The sequence below is a fragment of the Eptesicus fuscus genome, chromosome 15 (assembly GCF_027574615.1).
Source record: "Eptesicus fuscus isolate TK198812 chromosome 15, DD_ASM_mEF_20220401, whole genome shotgun sequence".
NCBI lineage: Eukaryota > Metazoa > Chordata > Mammalia > Chiroptera > Vespertilionidae > Eptesicus > Eptesicus fuscus.
The window spans coordinates 70,340,491-70,362,459 of NC_072487.1; the positions used below are offsets into that span (position 1 = coordinate 70,340,491).

At 39.4% G+C, this 21,969-nt stretch overlaps 1 protein-coding gene across 6 annotated transcripts in view; it reads right to left on the reverse strand.

Moving 5' to 3' along the window:
• Positions 1-21,969, reverse strand: part of STRBP (spermatid perinuclear RNA binding protein) — a 137,234-nt gene that overhangs the window by 13,842 nt on the left and 101,423 nt on the right. For 4 of the 6 annotated variants that reach the window (XM_054727496.1, XM_054727495.1, XM_054727497.1 and 1 more), the window contains 6 exons: positions 21,489-21,688; positions 15,367-15,525; positions 11,516-11,650; positions 11,199-11,339; positions 8,249-8,372; positions 4,057-4,101 (listed from right to left, as the gene is read on the reverse strand). In XM_054727496.1, the coding sequence (XP_054583471.1) occupies positions 4,057-4,101; positions 8,249-8,372; positions 11,199-11,339; positions 11,516-11,650; positions 15,367-15,525; positions 21,489-21,688 (804 nt within the window). Of the gene's footprint in view, positions 1-936; positions 1,549-4,056; positions 4,102-8,248; positions 8,373-11,198; positions 11,340-11,515; positions 11,651-15,366; positions 15,526-21,488; positions 21,689-21,969 lie in introns of those variants that run through there. The other 2 variants (XM_054727500.1, XM_054727498.1) reach the window with 2 other exon arrangements.

Sequence of the window (21,969 nt, forward strand, 5' to 3'; positions counted from 1 at the left end):
AAATCGCCCGTTTCACTCTCATTTAGTGGTCCCAAAGAATCTGGCACATCAATTTGCCATATTTTGTGAAGCCCATTCTCACTGATGGGCAGTGTTCCACTCTGAAAAAACAGAATTTAAGAGGGAAGAAGAAAGCTATTTCATACTAAAAACGGACATTTTTAAGACATAGCAACTTGTAAATACCAACATGGGACCACACTGTTGCCTCCATGGGGGTGAGTACCTTAATGAAACCATTACCTTTCTAGTAACATCATAGGCTTTCCAAACAAGATGAGAATGCAAGTGGAAGACTTAGGTCTGCACCCTTTACAGAACAGCACAATGATACCCAGTCATCATTTGTCACCAGCTTAACCAGGTGTCTTAAAACTAAATGCTGACCCATGGCTGAAACCTGTCACTTTTCACAGCAGCACTCAACAAGAACTGGGACAATCGAAGAGCAAGTTTTTATGGGGACCCTGTTGCTGCTTTAGATTCTGATGTAATTGAAGAGGAAAAGAAGACCCTTCAATGAATCCCAGAAAAATTGCTGATCTTCTATCTGCATGAAAAAAGTCAGGGAGTGAACACAGTATCTTACAGAGTGAAGAAGGCCACAAGAACAAGAGAGGGTGACTGATCAATTAATTTATTATTTTTTTAAACTTGGGAATTCTGAAACTAAAATGATCCTATTCCTCCTTTCCCATCTCTGGGTGGTGCCATCATTTTGCTAAGCTCAGGGAACAGAGCACCCCGGATCATGGGGAAGCCCCTGTACAGCAGGGCACGAAGGGCTCACAAAGGGACTCACAACCGCCGTGGTTTTACTTTAGCAGTTTGCTTAGAAATGGATGGGTTTCTAGGGCTAAGTTATTATTAGTTTTCAGTTCCTTATAATTTTATACCAAAACATATCAAAAATAATAAGCTAAAACAATATTCAAACCCATATTTTATTGGCTTTAATTACACACTTCAATATTTACAAAGTAAAATGAAAAGTCTATTGTATTTAAAAAATTACTACAGCCCAACTTAAAGTGCCCTGGGGCAGATACATGTCAATCAGCTAGAATCAGTGGCTATGTCAGGAACCAGGCAGTACTCTGGGGTACAACAAAGCAGTTTATTTGTGATCAGTGTTTGAGACTATACATCCTTCACAAATTTAATTTTACATAATCTGATACTCCTCTTAAACTTTGAACTGCTAGACTTATTTCCCTACAACAGAAGGGCTGGTATAAGTTATTTTCCAGAAATGAGGTACCGTTTCACAGAACTAGTTTCTTTTTTTGTTTGTTTTCAAGTTTTAGAGAACTAAATTTGCATTTGTTAAAATCAAAAAGTAGGAAAGATGTTCTTTACAAATAATTTTGATCAAGTATGTGTTCGAAGAAAGCAGGATAAAAAGGCTTTGTTTCTAACATTCTGTATCGTACTGTATTGTTGTTCAATAGGAATTAGCTTCTGTCATTTGCTAAAAGAATGAGTAGTGGGGAACAGGATATGTTGGGAATTTCATAACGGGTAACAGAACCATTCTCTTGGGTAAACCTACAGAGAAAAGAAACGGAAAGGACTCCAAATAAGTCTGATAATCCAATAAAAGTTCCAGGTTAAAAAAATCTTACAATTATTATCATTAACCTTTTCCAGATTAGTCAGTCAACATGCACCGTTTTGGAAGAGGCCCACAAATTAAATTGTTTTTAATATTTTGATAATATTCTCCACTCCAAATTAAGATGGCTAAGTCACAGGAAGAATGATATTCAGAAGGCAATTTCATATGAATGAACTGTCATGAATGCTAAAGATCAAAGGCAATGCCATTGATTAATATTCTAAAGTGATTCTAAAAATCCATATTGGTTCTCCATTTGGCAAATCACATTTTACAGGAGAAACACGGATTGTCAACATTTAAAGCACATCGTTCTCTGCAGGCCTGAGGTCCCCAGAAAGACAGTTCCAAGTGGAGTTGGGACAAGGGGCTTAGCTTGTTCATGGCTATTGCCAATATTGGCATGGCAAATCTGGAAAGATTAATAATTGCTTTCTTAATTTTGTAATTAATGAGTTCTTGTGGCCTCACAAACTTCTGCATACTCAAGCATGATTTGAAATCTGCTCCTATTTCTATTCTAATCTTTAACCTATGGAGAAATCACAAAGCAGCAACAGCAGGTATTCAAGAGCACCAGATGATCAGAGGGAAATTACCCCACATGCAACAGCTTTACAAAGGCCAAAAGACATATTTACCTTACAGCCAAAATAAAGCATCATTTTAGTAGGTTGGCATCACAGTAACATTTAAAAACAAATCTTTTATGTGAAAAATGGGGGCATCCAATTTCACCAGCTTTGGAAGTCAGTTATATGGCACATGGAGGAGAAGAGCCTTCTGCAGTGGGGCTCAGATGCCACAGGGTGAAAGTACAATGTTAGAGAAAAGGGAGGAACGAGAAAGAAAAATTAAAAATACTGAGGAAAAACATGAATGCAGCTTAGAGCCTAGATATAAAAGTGTTTTAAAGGGAAAAACAGAGCTCTAGCAAATCTTACAAAGAATGTGAGACTGACTGAGTCTAAAAGAAAGACGCAGAAGGAGACCTGCCCTAGGAGGCAGATGCTCTGTCGCTCAGACACGTTCTAGTGAGGCTTGTGAGTCAGACGTGCCCGATGCACTGGGCAGACCTGACTCACAGGACGAGGGCAGTCGTCAGGATATCCAGAATCAAAAGGAGCTGGACAGTTTGACTTCAGAGGCAATTCTGGGTGAAAGCACTCTCTTAAATGAATCTCCACTTCCTACTCACCCAGGTCTGAGGACAAGGGAATCTGGGGGAGCCTTGACCCAACCAGAGTGTACCAGAGGGGACACTCAGGTAAAGGAAGTAACTCCAGACTCTGCACTTGGCCTTGGAGAAACTCACCCCACACATTTGACCCTTGCAGCTTTTCCACATCTTTCCAGGATATAATTGTCTACCTTAATGGGGAAAGAGGTCAAACTGTTCACTTTGTGCTTATTTCTAGTTATGAAACAAATGAAGGTTCAATTTATCAGTCTTAAGGACCCATAATTTGCATCCAAACAAAAATGGAAAAGCTGATGCATGAAGAGAAAAAGTGTAATGAAAGGCCTTGGGGCTCATGGAGAGAACAAAAGCCCAAGCAGCCGTACACTCGGGGTCTTCCCCATTCGTGAACGTGCGTGCCCAGCAGGGGCTGCACAGAGACACACACTCACACACGCTCTCTCACAAGCATACACACTTGCTTCCTTCTTCTCTCAATGACAAATATCCTGCAGATGGCTGATTCTAGAACATGTAGCACCTGAGTTAGGAAAAATGTCTAAGAGCATATCACTGACTCCAAACCTATTGCCTCCATTGCCACATAAACCTCATTCAAAAGTTATCCAAAGGGCCACTGAGGTTCACTTCTGCATTTGCTTTCACTTTTTATTTTTGGAGGGAGAGGGGACACTCCTGTGATTTTCTGACATGTACTACAGACATTCTGCAGCAAACACTTACATAACACTGCTGGTGATGCCCAGCACCTCTCTAGGACCGGTTGACTCCACCTCTAAAGCAGGTTTCTGGAAAGGGATGATGGCTACAAATTTGAAGTGAGCAGTTCCTATCCCTAACTTCAATCACCCACAGTTCAGTTTCCAACCAGAAACTTAAGTATAGCTACATAACTGGCAGGCAGCCAAGCTAGAAACTGCATATGGCCCTTCAGTAGCCTTTGAATGGAGTATAAGTTGGCTGTAAGAACTACTTAAAATACTTAATTTCAGTATGGTCAGAAACAGGCAATTAGAAACAAGCAGTCCTTCAATCAGGCAAAGCGAGAGAAGAGCAACTCCAACCAAACCCAGAACCACAAGGTTGTGGCATTTTCAAAGGGAATTTAAGTTGGGTCACTAGAATGAATAGGTCTGAGATCCTCCAATTAATTGAAAGAAACCCTAGATACAAACTGTGCTTGGGATTGCTGTGACAGAGTCGCTAATAGGAGAAACCAGTAAGATGGTGTACATACCATAGGCAGGGGCAGCTGTGCTGTAGCCATATGGTGTTCCATAGCCTAGTGCAAAGAAGAGAGAGCACATCAGTCCAGGACAAAGGGCAGCTGGTACTGGTCCAATTCACAAGTACCACTGGGCCCAGCATTGTGGGCTCTGAGGACTTCATCCAGATGCTGGATGGAGGAGAACCATTCTCAGACTGGCTCTAGTCTACCGATCCCTTCAGGCGTGCTGAGAGTGAAAACTTTCTGCGTGGCCCACAGGCTCCCCTGACCCCCACAACAGCTTGTCTCTGCCTCGCTATGCTTACCACACTAGTACAACTGTCGCCTCCTCCTCTGTGTTCCCCAAGGGGAAGCAGAGACACTCTGCGTCGCCTGAATCTAACAGAACGTAGTAACCTCTGGCTGCATATAGTATGCTGAACAAGGAATACTCAGAACTACTCAAGTGACCAATTTCTCAGAGCTGGAAAACAGACCTTTTCAAGTCTCTTTCCAGAAAGCAGTGACAAAGCAGGCTGGAGCCTCAACTGCCATTAAGGAGGGCACACAGGTCAGGCTGTGGGCTTGACGGCAAGGTCCATGTCTTGCTGCTATCTGAATCCCTGGCCCCAGTACAGGGTCTCTCAGTAAATAGTGGTGCAATTGACATTAGCATCTGGTGCCTATGAAAAAAGGCTCATATTGTCAATAAAAACAAATACAAAGATTTTGAACCAGTTAGTTCTGGCACAAGTTTCTTGTATGTCCTTAGACATATAATTCTTAGTTGCCGTTTTCTCATCTTTAAAATGGAAAACCTTCCAAGCTACTTTATAGGGATTAGAAATATTATATTAATAGAAGCTACAATCTTTAATCTTTCAGTAAAACAACTTTAAAAAATATAAATACTAAATCACTTGGGTAAGTTTCTAGGAAAAATTGGTTTCTAAAATAGGACAAGGGCATGGAAGGTACATGGGCCCTTCATATTGTACCCACAACAAAGCAAGCACATTTACATTACAGCCCCTTTGTCTACTGCTCTAATGACCAGCTGCAGCTCATCATTTAGATCAGGACCAAATATCACCTCCTCTGTGAAGTCTCCCACTCCTCTGCCCACTCATGTTACAGCTTGCATCACATTGCATGGTGTTTACTCAATGTCTGTTCCTACTCCCACCTGACCCCAAGCATTCACTAGGGCAGACGTTAAGTCTTGGTCATCTTTGAATAACCAGTTCCAAATCTCCTGTTTGAGACAAAACACTCAAATGTACTCTGAACAAGTAAACTGCTTTTTCCTGAAAGATAAATTTTTTTCACTTTTTAGTCTATACTTCAGTCATATAAAACCAGGGATAGTACAACATAGTCTCAATCTTAATCTTTGATGCTCAATCGTTATTTTAAGTGGACACAATGCAGCTGTAATAAGCAGTAGGAACAGTATCAGAGGCCAAGAGAGAAATTAATGCTTAAAAAGGTGAGTTGTGCATGAAATCCAGGAAAAGGCAGCTGGTTGGCTAAGACTAGAGTTTCAAGGGTTTTACCAAGACCTCCTTAGAGAGAAATGAGATGAGATTGCTCAGCTGGCCACTGAGCAAACCATTGGGGCTCTAATCCTGACTTCACCTCTCACTAGCAAGGTGACTTTGAATTGTACCTGTTATTTAACCTCTCTGCACCTCATAGTCTACTGCAGTAATTGAGTTGGCAGTGAAATGTAATTAAATAATATATGTAAAAATACTAACTAGTCCCTGCTGCACAGCATGTACTCCACAAATGGCATATAACCCATTCATACTTAAACCAACCTCATCTGCATCTTCTCTAGGCTAAGAGAACTTCATTTTTAAAAACTTCAGGAGACAAGCCTTTAAAGAGGTCAATGTGATGACAAGTTGCTACAGAGCAGACACACCTGGCAACAGCAGACCTAAATGCTTCCCTTCAAGATTATTGCCAATAGACAGACGATGGCTGCTTACCACTCAAGCAGGAGGTAAATGTTCAAGACTAAGCAACCATAGACACAAATGGATCAAGTCCCAATGGAACATGTAATCAAAGGCAAGAAAGCTAATCTCAATAACTTGCCTATTGTTGTTAAGGGAAAGTTGCTTCCTTTCAACAATGCATTGAATAAGGCAAAAAATAAAAATTAAGTTTCATTTGAAATAGTGAGATGCACAGAAGAATGTCTTAATTTTGTACACAGATTGTACCAAACTATGACTATCCTTTCTCCCATGTCCCTAACATGCGTCTTTCAGTGTCCTCCGTCTCCTTGAATGGCACAATCATCCAGTCTAATTCCTTCAGCTTAAAATCCTAGGAGATATCCTGGAAACTTCATTCTTTTTCATTCTTCATATTAAATCCATAAATTTTGCTTCTGAGGAATCCTTCAACCTATTCACTTCCCGCCACCCATTTACTTCCTTACACCCACTGGAGACATCCCCATTGTTTCTTGCCTGGGCTACTAGTTTATAAAAACCTTAACTTGCCTTGTCATGCCCACTTCTGCTCCTACAATCTATTCTTCACACTATAGAATGGTCTTGAAAAAGAAAATCTGATCTTGTCATTTCACTCCTTAGAATCCTTCACGACATACCACTGCACTTAAGATTCTAAGAACAAATTCCAAACCACTGCCTCCAGGACTGGGCCTGAGCAGCCAGCTTTAGCTCAACTCACTCCCCACCCCAAGAATCTCATTACATCCTGACCTTCCAAACCTTCAACTGAGCCACGTTCCCTACCACCAAGACCACAAGATCTCTGCACATGCTTTCTTCTGTGTGAAACTTCCACCTCACACTCTTCCCCAAGTTAACTCCTACTCATTCTTGAAAGCTCAGTTCAAGTGTTACTTCTTCAGGGGAGCCTTCAGGGACCCAACAGACTAGAACAGTTTTCTATTACATCCTCTCACAGCATCATGTCCTTCTCTGTCATCGAATCATCTCAGTCTATAACAGTGATTATTTGGTTAGTTATGTCTCACCTTTAGAGCAACTGAACTATTATGTAAATGACAAATATCTGAGCTATGCCCCTACTGGCATCAACTTCTAGAAGGTAGAAATGCCAAATCCCATCATCCATACAACTTCCCAAATAGTCTATTCTAATTCTTTCTTCAGAAAAACCCCACCATCTATGTAAACTTAAAAAATGACTGCATAAAAAACCCAATCTTTATGACAATTTCATCTTGAGCAACAACTACAAGCAGTTTACTTGTCAAGTTAAAAGTTCCATACTTTCAATATTGCAGAGAACTTGATTTTAATGGGACATGTGTATCTACCATTAAAATGACATATGGATTAGAACAGGCAAGGAGATGGCACTTTTATCCATCTCCCTCAAGCCATGTGGTAAAATGGGAAAGAAAAACTTTGGAACCACAAACATCTATATTCAACTCTTTGCTTCGCCTTATCTCCCTAAACCTAGTTTCCTCATCTGGAAAATGGAAATAATTTCCATGTGAGGAAACACGTGAAGATTAGAAACAATTAAGTGAAATCCCTTATATGAAAGTATCTGGTGCCCTGGTTGGGTAGCTTAGTTGATTAGAGCGTAAACCAAGGTTGCGGGTTCGATCCCCATTCAGGGCGCACACAAGAATCAACCAATGAATGCATAAATAAGTGGAACAACAAATTAATGTTTCTCTCCATCCCCCTTCCTTTCTGTCTCTAAAATCAATCAATAAAAAATTTTTAAAAGTATCTGGTGTATAGTAAGCTCTGGGTAAGTAAGTTCCCCTTTTCTCTTTTTGTGTTTCTTTAGTCTGTGATGGTTCCCAAACACTGAGTTAAGGAAATGCTAATAATGACCAGGCTTCACCCCAATTAAATAACCTCTTAGCAGCTATTTTTCTGTCTTCTGTATTCCACTGAATACACTCAGCTCCTCAATCTGTGCTACATCTTTTAGCTTCCTCATTGTCAAAAAAACATCCCTTCAACTATGTGCAACACTGCTCATCTGTCACTTCCCTCCAGGAAGCCTCTAGTCACTCGGCAGATTCCGTGAGAAAACCCATGACTTTCTGTAGATTCTCCTTTCAATTTCTGTGCACACCCATCCTACACCCATATTGTCTTTCCAGAGACCACGTATAATCCTAGAAAATAAAGAGACACCATTCCTCTTTGGCCCGAAAAAGGAGGCAGACGTACGGGCGGTACTGTACCTGGAGCTATGTAGCCAGGAGCAGCTGCAGCCCCAACGAACGCTCCCCTCGTTAGAGTTCCTCTTCCTCGGCCCCGAACCGCCTGGACTGCTGCAGACACAGCCGTATTCACAATACCCTTTGCCTGTTAAAAATAACACATTTTTATTTCTGAGAGAAATAGGAACTGTTATCCTATTATCTCTGTAATAATGCACCCCTCTGAGAAACTTGAGCCTATAGATGAGACCGTGTGTCGCCTATGACCTTAAGCCTTCACTTTATCATCTGTAGAATGAAAATGACACCTACCTTACAGACTTGTTCTAGGTAATATGCTAAGTACATAAGAATATGCAAATAACTTCTTTTCACTTGAGGGCTACCCAAAAAGAGTTCATTTCCTACATACAAATTTCAGTATCAAATTACATCCAAATTCAACTGAGGCCAGGCTAGAGTAATTATAGACACTTGATCGAAATTCACTGACTTCTCTGGCCACAAATAAAAAATACTGCAACAACAAACCACCTAGAACAAGCTGCAAACCGGAATGGAGTTTTTGTAAAAAAGGACTAAGACAGGAAGACAAAAGATGTGGATGCCAGTTTCTGCTCTAAGTTACTAAGACCTCAGGAAGGCCATATGATTTCCTTGAGCCTGTCTCTTCTGTGTGCGCGCACGCACCAATCATTAAATACATACATACATACATACATACATACATACTAACTCTAAAGTCCTTTCTTGCTCTAAAATGCCATGGAGTCTGGTAAAGTCCCATAATCTCTCTCTAGGGGAGTTGCCCCAGTAATTGTAAAATAATACCCATTTTGCTCTCCTTACTTCAGAGTACAAAGAGCAGTTTTGAATATAACTCTGAAAAATTGACTAAATCAAGCAGTAACAGCACACAGGGCTGCTAAAACATCCCTTTCCAAAACTAAAATTTTTTTAAAAAATCAAGGATATCTAGTTTTAAATTAAATATTATACTTATTTTGTAGTGAAACAATGCAACAAAAACTCAAGCTAGAACCTACTAATATTCCCTACTACAAACAAGGAAGGGGGAAGAGGGCAGAGCCTCAAAGCTCATTGTATGATAAAGCCAACAGTAACTCAGAGCACACACACATTTATCTCACATGGAAATACCATCATCCTCTGCTCCTCTTAGGTCAGCCTCTACTGCTAGTATAACTGGGCAGAGGCAGTTTCAAGGTTTAATATATCATGCACAGAGAACTTTTTCTTTTTGGCTGAAAAAAAAAAAATCACCCCACACATCCAAAACAGACTGCTTCTTGGCTGTCAAGCACACTGAACGCAGGAGGTTTACAGCTTCTAGTATGGAAAACTTCTAAAAATGAGTGAACTTCAAGCAGACTTTTTTTTTTTTTAACACAGCTTATTCAAAAGTAGTCAGGAAGCAACAATCTGGCAATAACAGAGTGACCTCACACAAATTAAGCTCATTCCTACTAGAACTAAACTTACCTTAAAAGTCTCTCCAAGTAGGCTTTTAAACACAAAAATGAACTGGCCAATTACAAGATGTGTCATAGGAAAATGACACCAAAATAAACAAGGTAACAATTATCTTTCTCCAAATTTAGAACATATTCTAGAAGATTTAGGAAAAGAAAATCCATATTCTCTCTACACGTCTTCCTCTGCAATTTAAACTTTATTTTTATTTAATCTCAGTAAAAGTTAGTTTTGTTTATATTTTGAATCCTAAGATTTAAGCAATTTATTATAGTAAATAAAAGAAGTTGTACACAAAACAAGTTTTTAAGATATAATATGCAACAGTAGAATGCCCATGTCTTTGGAAAGAGAAGATCCTGGTTTTGGAACTTCTACCATCAATCAGCTATGTTGCTACACACAGTATCTTAATTTCTTGGTACCCTGTTTCCTCATCGATAAAATGAGATCAATTCTACCCTCCTATAATAGACCTAGCATATGTAAAAGAAACTGTTTAACACACAATCTTAAATAACCCAAGTTTCCTTCTATTAATCTAAGTATTTTAATTGCTTTTTTCTATCACATAATATATTCAGATATTATTACACAGTACTCTCCATGAAGAAGAAAATGTGTCTTATATTTATTTGTGTATCTATTTCCCTTACAACAATCCACATGGTATATGTCTAGAAAATATTTTTGAATGCATTAAAAAAAATGGTTAGAAGAATCTGTTATCCAAAAGCATGGAATTAGGAGGCCATCTTTTCCAAATACCTTGGTTAATTCCAGGCCTTTGCAGCACTGACATTCCCAATCAACAGAAGAAGCAACACAGGGTCAAGTTCTACTGTGCCATCTCCAACAGAAAGCCCAAAATAAATGCTGCAAAAATTCAAAACTGAAAAGGAAATGGAAGAGCGTCTGCAGACTGATCCAAGAAAGCCCAAGTCCTCTTGGCAGCTTCCCTAAACCAGACCAATGCTAACATCTCATTCAAGTCCAAATCCCTCAACACTCCACCTCATCAAGAGAGACCTGAAGCCCTTAAATAATGCTAACATTCTCTTTTCAATATATAATTTGCCTAGGACAACCACGGAACAGGGACCCACTGACACATATTATTAATGACCTAACCCAGTGGTCGGCAAACTCATTAGTCAACAGAGCCAAATATCAACAGCACAACGATTGAAATTTCTTTTGAGAGCCCAATTTTTTAAACTTAAACTTCTTCTAACGCCACTTCTTCAAAATAGACTCGCCCAGGCTGTGGTATTTTGTGGAAGAGCCACACTCAAGGGGCCAAAGAGCCGCATACGGCTCGCGAGCCGCAGTTTGCCGACCACGGACCTAACCCAAAGAAAAGATTGCTAAATCCAAGAAAAACAAATAGTTTTTAAAAAGCTAACGTGGCACAAAAACAGAAAAGGAAACTTAATTTTGGTAATATTTTTCAAAGTTATTAATGCTCAACTCATACCTGAGGGATAATCTTCTTTTTCTTATTATTTGCTGCATTGGGTCCAGAAAACAGCTTCTCCAGGGCAGCTAACGCTGCACTCGCCTTTGCCACTTTCTTATTTGGACCTGCACCTCTGAATTTCTGTCCGTCTACTTCTACCTAAAACCAAGAACGACACTCTGCAGTTAGCCCATGCAATTCCTCTATGTAGTTCAATTTAAATGGATCGTAACACAGAAAACACCAAAAGTCAAATAGTGCCACAAGAATATACTCAGTCTAATACTTATTTATGTCTGAGGGCAAAACAGGTTGGCTTGTATCTAGGTACACACCTCCATCACAAAGCGCTTGTCATGGCTTCCACCAGTCTCCGAGATGAGTTCATACTTCAGACCTCTTCTTTTTTCATTGAGCTCCATTACAGGATTTTTGCCACTTGCTGTGAGGATAGGGCCCTGAGTTCTTACCTAAAAGGAGGTACAAGCAAGCAAGATTTCAAGGTATGAAATTTCTTATTATACAATTATACTTTGTCTCTGTTGAAAAAGAGGCTCAAAATTGTATTTTAAAGCATTCAGGAGCTAGTGCATGAGCACCTCCATATACAAATGACAAAGTATCTATAAAGGTATGAAAACTCTACAAGCAATAAATGTCCCAGTCAGTCAGTCATCTGAACAACCTGCCTTTGAAGCAGGGCTGTCCCAATAGATGAGTATTCAAGAGGAATGTAGTCCTGCCATTACATGGTGCTCTCGGGTCTGATCTGTGGTTGTGTTCGTGGTCTAAGAATAATAATTTAAATGACTAACAAAGTGGATAGAACTGTTGAGATTCAAATGAGTGTTCACTGTTTTTTTCGTTAGGATTAGGAAAAAATAACTCAATTTAGGAGGTTGGAAAAAAATGCCCATTCACACCTTTCAGTATCTCTAAAGAAATTTAAGGGCACCTAAGGTAAACACACACACACACACACACACACACACACACAACACACACACACAAAACAGTGGGCTATAAACGATGGATTCTGAAATTTCAAAATAACAATAAAAGTTGTCATTCCCTGTCCCCAAGGAGCTATAGTGCAGTGGGAGGGACAGATATAATCACTATAAAACAATGTACATTACAGAACAGATCTAAGTTAAGGAAACACAATAGAAGGACTCACTTTCTAGGGCCATCAGGATAATTTCCCTGGAAGTGACAATGTGAACCCACCCATAAAAGGGAGTTAAGTGCCAGACCATCCTAAGGAGGAATCAAAGGAGAAGGGCATTCTGGACAGAAGAAACGGCAGGAGGTTCAGTTGGGCTGAATGAAGGGGTGAGAAGAATAATGCAGAACCTCACACTGCAAACACCCCTACTGGAGCCAGATCATAATCACTGTGTATCAGGCACACGGGCTTTGCCTGTATCATGGATAGTGGAAAGACTAAAAGACTTTCATCTGGGAAAGTTCATAATTAGATGTGGGCTGTAAAAAATTATTCTACGAATGATAGAACTGACTTTTAAAAAAGGTAAGAGTTGTGAGAAGAAAAGTAATTCTCGTAAGAATGTGAAGGCTCAAATGGAGAAGTTAGCACCAAAAGTAAAACAAACCGCAAAATACAGCTATGATTTTGAGGAAGACCCAAAGACTGAGGACTTTTTGAGGTCAGAGATCATGTCTTTAATTCCACCACAGTAACTGCTCAAGAAATGCTGAAAAAGAAATGAATGCCCAAAAGAATTATTATGTATATAAACCTAATGGACAGCAAGATTCTTGCTGATTTGGTAAGTGGTTGATGCTGTAGAAGTGAAACATTGAACTCTTTTTAAAGACAAGTTCAATAAACATTTCTGGATCTTTTGTAATAAATATGACTTTTCAAAGAGCTTTTATAATCCACATTTCCAGTCTCCAGCTTTAAAAGGTAATCATTTTTTAAAAAACTAGTCTTTGGTAATCTCTCTCTGCTTCCCAAATCTGAAATCACTTTTATAAAAACAAGATATAAAAATATTTGCATTCTAATCAGTTACTCCTACTTCAATGAAGAATAGGGCTTTGTGTCGCCCCCCCACTATTACACCATACAGAAACAAAGCAGTGATGTATTCACTACCAAAAGCTCCACACACTCGTGACTGCCATTAGTGCAGCCACACTGCCCTCTTCCTTCCTAACTCCCTCCAAACTGAAAGGTCTGAGCCTCTTAATTAATGAGCTCTTTCTCTTCTTAGAATTTCTAAAACTGCCAGCAAAACATCTTGCTCTGGCCCTAACCGGTTTGGCTCAGTGGATAGAGTGTTGGCCTGCAGACTGAAGGGTCCCAGGTTCAATTCCAGTCAAGGGCATGTACCTTGGTTGCGGGCACATCCCCAGTAGGCGGTGTGCAAGAGGCAGCTGATTGATGTTTCTCTCTTATCGATGTTTCTAACACTCTATCCCTCTCCCTTACTCTCCGTAAAAAATCAATGAAATATATTAAAAAACAAAAAACAAAAAAACCATCTTGCTCTGCCTGTGACTACCACTTGTGAATGACTGACTGGTACTCTCAGAAGCCAGGTACCATGTCTACTATCCTCAACATCACACACAGAGTCAGGCATGGTTTTTTACAGGCTTCAGTCCCCATCAGGCCCCTCCTCACTGGCCCACCTGGTACTTCTAAACATTTCCTTTCACAGCTCCTTTATACCTACTAGTCCTCTGACCTAGAATGCCTTCTATCTCTTCCCTAAAAAATCCTACACATTATCTAAAACCTAGCTCACATTTTACTCCCTTTAATTTCACATGTGTGTAAGTTTCAATCATTTCCTACTTGGAGATTTTACATTATTATATTCATTTTGCAATCACAGAGCTTTATCACATTACAGTGTAATTAGTTATAAACATGTCTTTTGCCCTTCTAGCCTGAGGGCATCTTGAGGCTCTGGACACATTTCTTCAGCAACTGGTAATAAGCAGGTACTAAGAGTTTAGTCCTTAATAAATACGCAATCTTAGAAATGACAAATTTTAAATGCTAATGTAAGCTATTGCTGTTACTTGAAAGCCAATTTTCCTTATGTAGAATGCAATAAATAAGGGCTCCATGAATTCCCAAATATGCTGTGAATATATTGCTTGGATTCTGTCCCATTCCGGTGTCTGTGGTCATAAGCTCATAGGCCAGGACTTCCCCAGAGTCTGAGGAACATACTAGGTCAAGCTATATGTCTTTCTCAGAGCCGGTCCAACTCAATGATGACCCACTGCCCTCAGCTTAGCACAACTTCAAATAATCCTAAATTTCTTCCACTAGATCTTGTTTCTTTGCTCTATAGTTATTGTTAATATACTTGTGAAATGCAGCAAAAGGGAAATGCTAGTTAAACATGTTGTGCAGTACACAGTACATTTACAGATTTTTTTTTTTTAAATCCTCACCTGAGGATATGTTTTTACTGATTTTTTTTTTTAGAGAGAGAGGGGAAAGGAGAGAAAGAGAGAGCGAGAAACATGAATGTATGAGAGAAACACCAATCGGTTGTTTCCTGTACGTGCCCCATGGGGGATGGTACCTGCAACTCAGGCTATGCCTGACCAGGATCCAACCAGTAAGCTTTTGGTGCACGGGACAATCCTACAACCATCTGAGCCAAACCAGCCTGGGCTTTTTACAGATATTTTTAGAATTAAGTGGGGGAAAAACAAGATGTAAAACAGTATAAAAATACCCTCATAAAAATACTTATAGAGCCCTGGCCGGTGTTGCTCAATGATTAGTGCCAGCCTGTGCACCAAAGAGTTGAGGGTTCAATTCCTGAGCAAGGGCATGTACCTGGATTGCAGGTTAAATGCCCTGCCCAGTTGGGATGCGTGCGGTGGGCAACCAATTCATATGTCTGTCTCATATTGATATTTCTCTCTCACATTGATGTTTCTCTTTCTGTCTCTCTCCCCCTCCCCCGCTTCTGCACTTAAAAAAAAAAAGAAAGAAAAAATACCAAGTGAGAATTAAAATAAAAATTATTTAAAAAAGGCTGGATGAAAATAAACCAAAATATTAATAATACCTGCCTTTGGAATATATCCATTTATATATACTTTTGATTTTTATTTATATTTTCCATAGCTCTCAAGTTTTCTATAATGAATATTTTTTTCTAAGGAAAATAATGTATAAATATACCTCTAAGGTACTGGAGGTTTCAGTTGTAGAATTTCCAGTATTATTGCTTGAGTTTGAAGACACTGTTTCATTTTTGCTTTCATTATCTGATTTTTCATCGGAACTCATACATTCAATATCTGCATCAAACCCTGTTGGGTATCCCATTGCCTGCAATACCTGTAAAAATTACATTAAGATTCATTGTTATTCAAACAACAGAAACCACAGAGAATAGATGAAATATTAAAGACAACAGTTTCAAATCCACAACATTTGAATCTATTAACTACCTTGTAGGAAGAGCAAGATGGTTCTATATACGTATACAAATCCTTGGTTTTACCTACCAGGGTATCACCATAAAAATGAAAAAAGCCTCCACAGAGTAATTAGGTTTAAATAAAGGATGATGGAAATGAAAACCTGAGGTTGCTCCTGGTTCGTTTAATTTGGAGGTAAGAGATAGAGAAAATAGCCAAGTTCAACCAATGAGGTGAGGGGAGAAGTAAAACTGTACATTGGACTAGAAAGGAAAAGACAGGAGGATCTAATCCTGTATTTCTCCTCTGGTCCTCAATTTTCCAATTTGCAAGACTGGAAGACTGATTAATTGACCTCTAAATTCTATGCTTCAACCCATTAGGATAAATTAGCACAAAAAGGCCATCAAGAAGCTTTCTTTACCTTGAAATCAATTTTCCAGTCAATTACAAAATAACATCTGAAGCTTTCTCCTATTGGCCTTTCTCTCTGCTTTGAACTAAAACCATAAGTGAGACCTGAAAGAAAGCAGTCAGTCTTTAGGTTTAGTCTCTGTAAGAAGTGAACCAGGAACAATTTCAGGTTTGTATTTCCATCCCTTCCTCACAAGAACTGGTTATGGCTTGGCTTCCTCCAATGTTCATTCTTCTATAGTTCCAGTCAAGCCTGGCATTTCTTATCTTTCATAAAATAAGGTTTTCAGAGCTCTGTGTGTGTGTACACACACACACACACACACACACACACACACACACACACACACACACACAGATGTGCCTTTTAAAACTTCCTTCCAGATGACACTGCTTTTCAGTTTACAAGAGAAATACGTTCACCAGCACTTGTATAAGCCTCTTTTTAAACAGGTTGATATTGCACTGTCTGTTACTAATTTAAAGGTTTATATCAGAAAATAAAGAGAGAGATTCCTAAAGATCCCTGTATTTGTTTTAGCTTTTGACTAATGTTTTAAGTTGCTGTATTGTAAAAGCACATCATATTTTTTTAAAATCCCAGCTATACGTAACAGGTGTCTCTCAAAAAAAAACTATTCTGAAAACTGATTAGAGGATGCCAGGGGCTAGAGACGTGGCAAGGGAGATCCACTACTATGGGACATGAGAGGACTTTCTGGGTGAAAGAAACTGTTTTATATCTTGACAGAGGTGGTGGTTACATGATTATAAACATTTGCCAAAAACCATAATATCAATAAATGATTAACTTTCCTGCATATAAAGTTGGCTTTAAAAAGACCATAAATAAAAATAAACGATTCTGATAATCCCACAAATGACCAGCCAGGCAGCCCAGCCTTTATAAACAATGCCACCTTATATGACGGATTACCCATATAAATAAGGTTAGTATCACTCTAAACAAAAAAAGAGCATAAGAACTCTGTACAAGAGAACTTGAAATTAATTTACCCAATTCATATGGAAAATCTGGCATTCTGTTGAAGACTTGAAATCACAAATAAATTCCTTGTATTAATTGGGAATAAAGCCAACAACCCCCTTTTTTTAACATCTTGAGTTCTAAAAGTGGTCAGGTAGCTCTTGACACTGAGCACACACTCAAATCATTTGGTTACAACCTCATCAAGCCACTGAGTCCTGCGAATGAATATGTTCTTCCTGAGAAATCACATCCCTGAGAGAAGTTACTAGCCTGGAATTAACACTAGCTAACAAGCTGAAAGTCAAAAGCCAGAGTCAGTCACAAGTAAATTCGATTTTTTCATTCCAAAAAAAACTAGATAGAGACATGCAATTTCGCCCCATTTATAACAGGTAGTTAAAATAGCCTCATGTAAATTACTTAGCACCACTTCTCTGCCCTTTCTCACGTATCAAATTCATTTATTTACCTGTTATTATAGTAACTTATTTCAATACATTCATAAATTGTTTATATAACTAATAGATAATACCAAGAGATACAGAATACTTGCAATGCAGCTCAACTGACAAAATTCAAGTTAGGTAATTTTCAATGAATACATAATTCAAAGATGATTAACTAGTATATGCTATAAAAGTAAAAAAAAAAAAGTGAAGAGTCTTCAGGCTTCTGGAATGAAAGTTTGTTTGAAATAAAAATTAAGGCTAAAAATTTGCTATACTAAAGAAAGGTGGGTTTCAAATGTCTAGCTAACAAATCCAACCTAATAAACACATCAAATGAGCTGAAATTCACAAGGTGAGTCCTGGAAATAAGGTGACTGGGAAGTCCAGTGTAACCATGCCTTTTTTTCCCCTCATGATAGGGGGTTGAAACTGAGAAAGATGACACCCTAAAAGACTAGAGGCCAAGAGTGAAAACACATAAAAACATTCTACCCCATGGCTCTCCAGTCAAAACAAAGTCACATTCATGGCTTCTGTCTGATAGAGATCTGATAGCTCCAAGAACCTCTCCAAAGAGCCTTCACTTTGTGTCCGCTTCTAACTGATCTTTTTTCCAATGAATAAGATTCTTTCCATGAAATATGGCTGCTTTTGTCCCTACAGGTGTTATTTGTGAGGGACTCTAAGGAGAAATAACTGGAAGAGGAAAGGGAAGATTGACCGCTGTAGGCTGCCTGTTGCTGAGCAGCCAGGTTCTTGAGGCAGAAACTGATTTCTTCTTGTTTTGATTCTATGATGTGATTTGTCTTCACAGGTACAGAACCCTACCAAGCTTATTAAGAAATGCAAGGATTTTCATCAAGTGGAACCTACTTTCACAGATATATGCCTGACATTAATAGAAATCTCAATACATATTTAATTAATTAATAGATCATTCAAATGGGCTTTCTTCTTGACCTGGTAATTCTACCTGTAGAATACATCTTAAGGGATAATCATACTAGTTCAAAAAGATGTAATCAACAGAAAGCATATGTACACTAATAAAAGAGAAATATGTAAATTGACCATCACTTTGCAACGCCCACCAGCCAATTAGGAATGAGTATGCAAATTAGCGGGACAAAGATGGCGGCGGCCATGGAGCCAGCCAGAGCAGGTGGGAGGCTTGGGTTGCCCCTGGTGACGGAGGAAGCCAAGCTTCCCACCCACCTGAGCTGGCCACCAAGGGAGGAGTCTGCAAACAACCCTCAGCCCCTTACCCAGTTTGGCCACACCACCATCAGGGTGAGGGTCCCCACTGGGAGGCTTGGCCAGCCTGAAAACGGCCCTCAGCCCCTTACCCAGGCTGGTCACGTCCCCATGGGGTGAGGGTCCCCGCTGAGGAGCGTGGCCAGCCTGCAAATAGCTATCAGCCCCTCACCCAGGCTGGCCAGGCACCCCAGCAGGGACTCCCACCCCATGGGGGCGTGGCTGGCCTGCAAACTGCCCAGCCCCTCGCCCAGGACGGCACCGTCCCCAGTGGGCACCCACACCCCAATGGGGGCGTGGCCAGCCTACAAACAACCACAGGCCCCTTGCCAGGCCGCCCCACCCCCCAAGGGAACACCCACCCTGATCCGGGACACCCTTCAGGGCAAACCAGCTGGCCCCCACCCGTGCACCAGGCCTCTATCTATACTAATAAAAGGGTAATATGCTAATTAGACTGGGAGACCTTCCAGATCTTCTTCTGGACAAAGCCATGGTGGCGGGGCTGAGGTAGAGGCAGTTAGGGGCCAAGAGGGGAGGGCAGTTGTGGGTGATCAAGCCAGTGGGGGGGGGGGGGGGTAAAGAGTTGTGGGTTAGCAGGCCAGCAGGGGGGGCCAGTTGGGGGCGAGCACGCTGTCAGTAGGGGTCAGTTGGGGGTGATCAGGCCGGCAGGCAGAGTGGTTAGGGGCAATCAGGCAGGCAGGCAGGTGAGCGGTTAGGAACCAGCAGTCCCGGATTGCAAGAGGGCCTAAACCGGCAGTCGGACATCCCTCGAGGGGTCCCAGACTGGAGAGGGTGCAGGCCAGGCTGAGGGACACCCGTCCCCCCCCCCCCGCCCGTGCATGAATTTTGTGCACCAGGCCACTAGTAAATTTAAAAAAGGATTAGTGACATTGCGGTAGAATAGTGGTAATGAAGTATTAGGCCATCAGTAAAAATGAGAACAATCTTTGTGATAACTATAAAAAAACGCAATATATTTTTAGATGAACAAAGAAAACATGACCCTATTTTAGGTATATATTTTATAGTTCCCATCATTCTTTACCTAAAACCCTTGGGGCCAGATTATTTTGAGAATTTATAACTTTTCAGAGTTTAGAAAGCTACTACAATATATTTATCATATATTTTCTAAATCTCCAGTGGTATTTCAGGTGCTATCCCATGTTTGGGCAAAGAAATAAAATATTCACAATAAACGGAATAATAAAGACTAAAAATAGCCACACATCAATTCTGGTTAGGTTTTTCCATCAAGTGAGTTTGCATCAAACTTAGGAAAGTATTTTTCATTTTTAGTGCTTTTTAGATTTTGAAATTGTAGGGGGGCGAAGGGGGATTTGGAAAAATACATACCAAAATGTTAATGGTTATTATAAGAACAAATAGCATCTAAATCTTGTCATATTGCAAAATGTACCACTCTATTAACTTGCCCAAATTTTACTGAATTGCAATTTGCTATGAAACCTCTAGTTTATACAGTATTAAAGGTTATTATAAAACAACCACAAACTGTATCTCTACATTATAGGCACCTTTTAAAAGATATCATTGCTATTCCTTTTACAAAGACTTACCCAAGGAGAATGCCCACCTGATTTTTATACCAGAACAACTGTGACTCTCATAATCAACTGTCAGTTCTTATGTCATAGACAGTGGATCAAGATTTCACCTGCTTTTGTGTCAGATGCCAGAGAACCTAGGTCTATATTTGTGACTCATTCTCAGCATACATTATAGCTAAATTATCAAATTGTATTTTTAGCCTTATTCCTCGCTTCACCTTTTCCCTCATTCTTGGCCTTCTTCTTCTGCCTCATAAACTCATACTTCTTCATCATACCTGAAATACCCTTTTTATAAACAAGACAGAACATAAATATCGTTGTATATTATTAAAGCTCAGTTCTTACTTTTCTGCATTGTTCTTACTACCTGACGTGTAACTTACTCATTTACAGATCTGTGGTCTGTCTCCCCAGCACACCACACCACAATGCAAGCTCCAGGAGGACAGAGACTGCTCCCTGCTGCACCCTTAGTTCTAGGGTAATGTCTGATCATGGAAACAGACCAATTGTATCTGATGCCAGATGGCTACATAACAGAACTTCTAAGTGAAAAACTTATCTTCAGTCTACATGACCTTTGACATTTTCACATATGTTTGCAAGAGGTCAAATGTGCTCTTAGAGGGATTCCAATATTTAGGAATTTTCTACAAACCTACATGAATGACTAATCGGCTCAATCGTGTATCATATTACCTATGGAAATCCTCTGAAACACAGAAAAGGCACCAGGCACAAAGATAATGATCATATTTATGACAGAAAAAGTCTGCAAATAGCAAAATATCCAATGATAAAGAAATGTTTAAATAATATTATATCCACATCATGTTACTCATACAAACATTAAATATTATTTATGAAGCTTTTAAAACAGGGGAAAACATTCAGGACATGTTAAATGAAGAAAATCAGAGGGTAAAATTGGATAAATAAAACATATATATAAATATTAATCATCTGTCTCAGAAATATGCAACTAATATTTTTATTTATTTTCCTTCTGTGTTTCCCAAATTTTGTATAATCAACACATATTTTACAACCAAAAAAGAATTTTGTGACCAGAGATCACAAAACTCTTTATATTATTAAAATCTAAAAAAAGTTCTGTTAATTTATTATAGGAAAATAAGCACCTTATTTACAACATAAAATAGCAAAGCACTAGTAAGTAAAAGAAATACAGTACCTTCACTGCTACATGAAGCTTTGCTGTTTTCTTGGATGGTCCTGAGGCTTCGTATGTTGTACCATCCACATCTACAGACATTGTGAAGACTGGGGCATGGACAGGGCCAGACTGAGATAAGAGCTTATACTGAAGCCCAGGCCTGATCTGATTTAGCCTCATTAGCGCATTCATAAGATCTATTGCTTTACTATCCAGAACTGTTAAAGAAAAAGGAAATCACATATTAAACCATTTTGTTTTAATCTATGCATTTGTAGGTTCCTAGTGATCACTATAAATTTATCAAAATTTTTAAAACAAGAATAAAAAAAATACAAATAACTTCATCCTATATAATACTATAGAATAAAGAGGTAACATGGAGAAAAACCAAGATGACGGCATAGGTAAACACCTAAACTGCTGCCTCACACAACAATTTCAAAACTACAACTAAAAGACAAAACGGACATCATCCAGAACCACAGGAAGGCTGGCT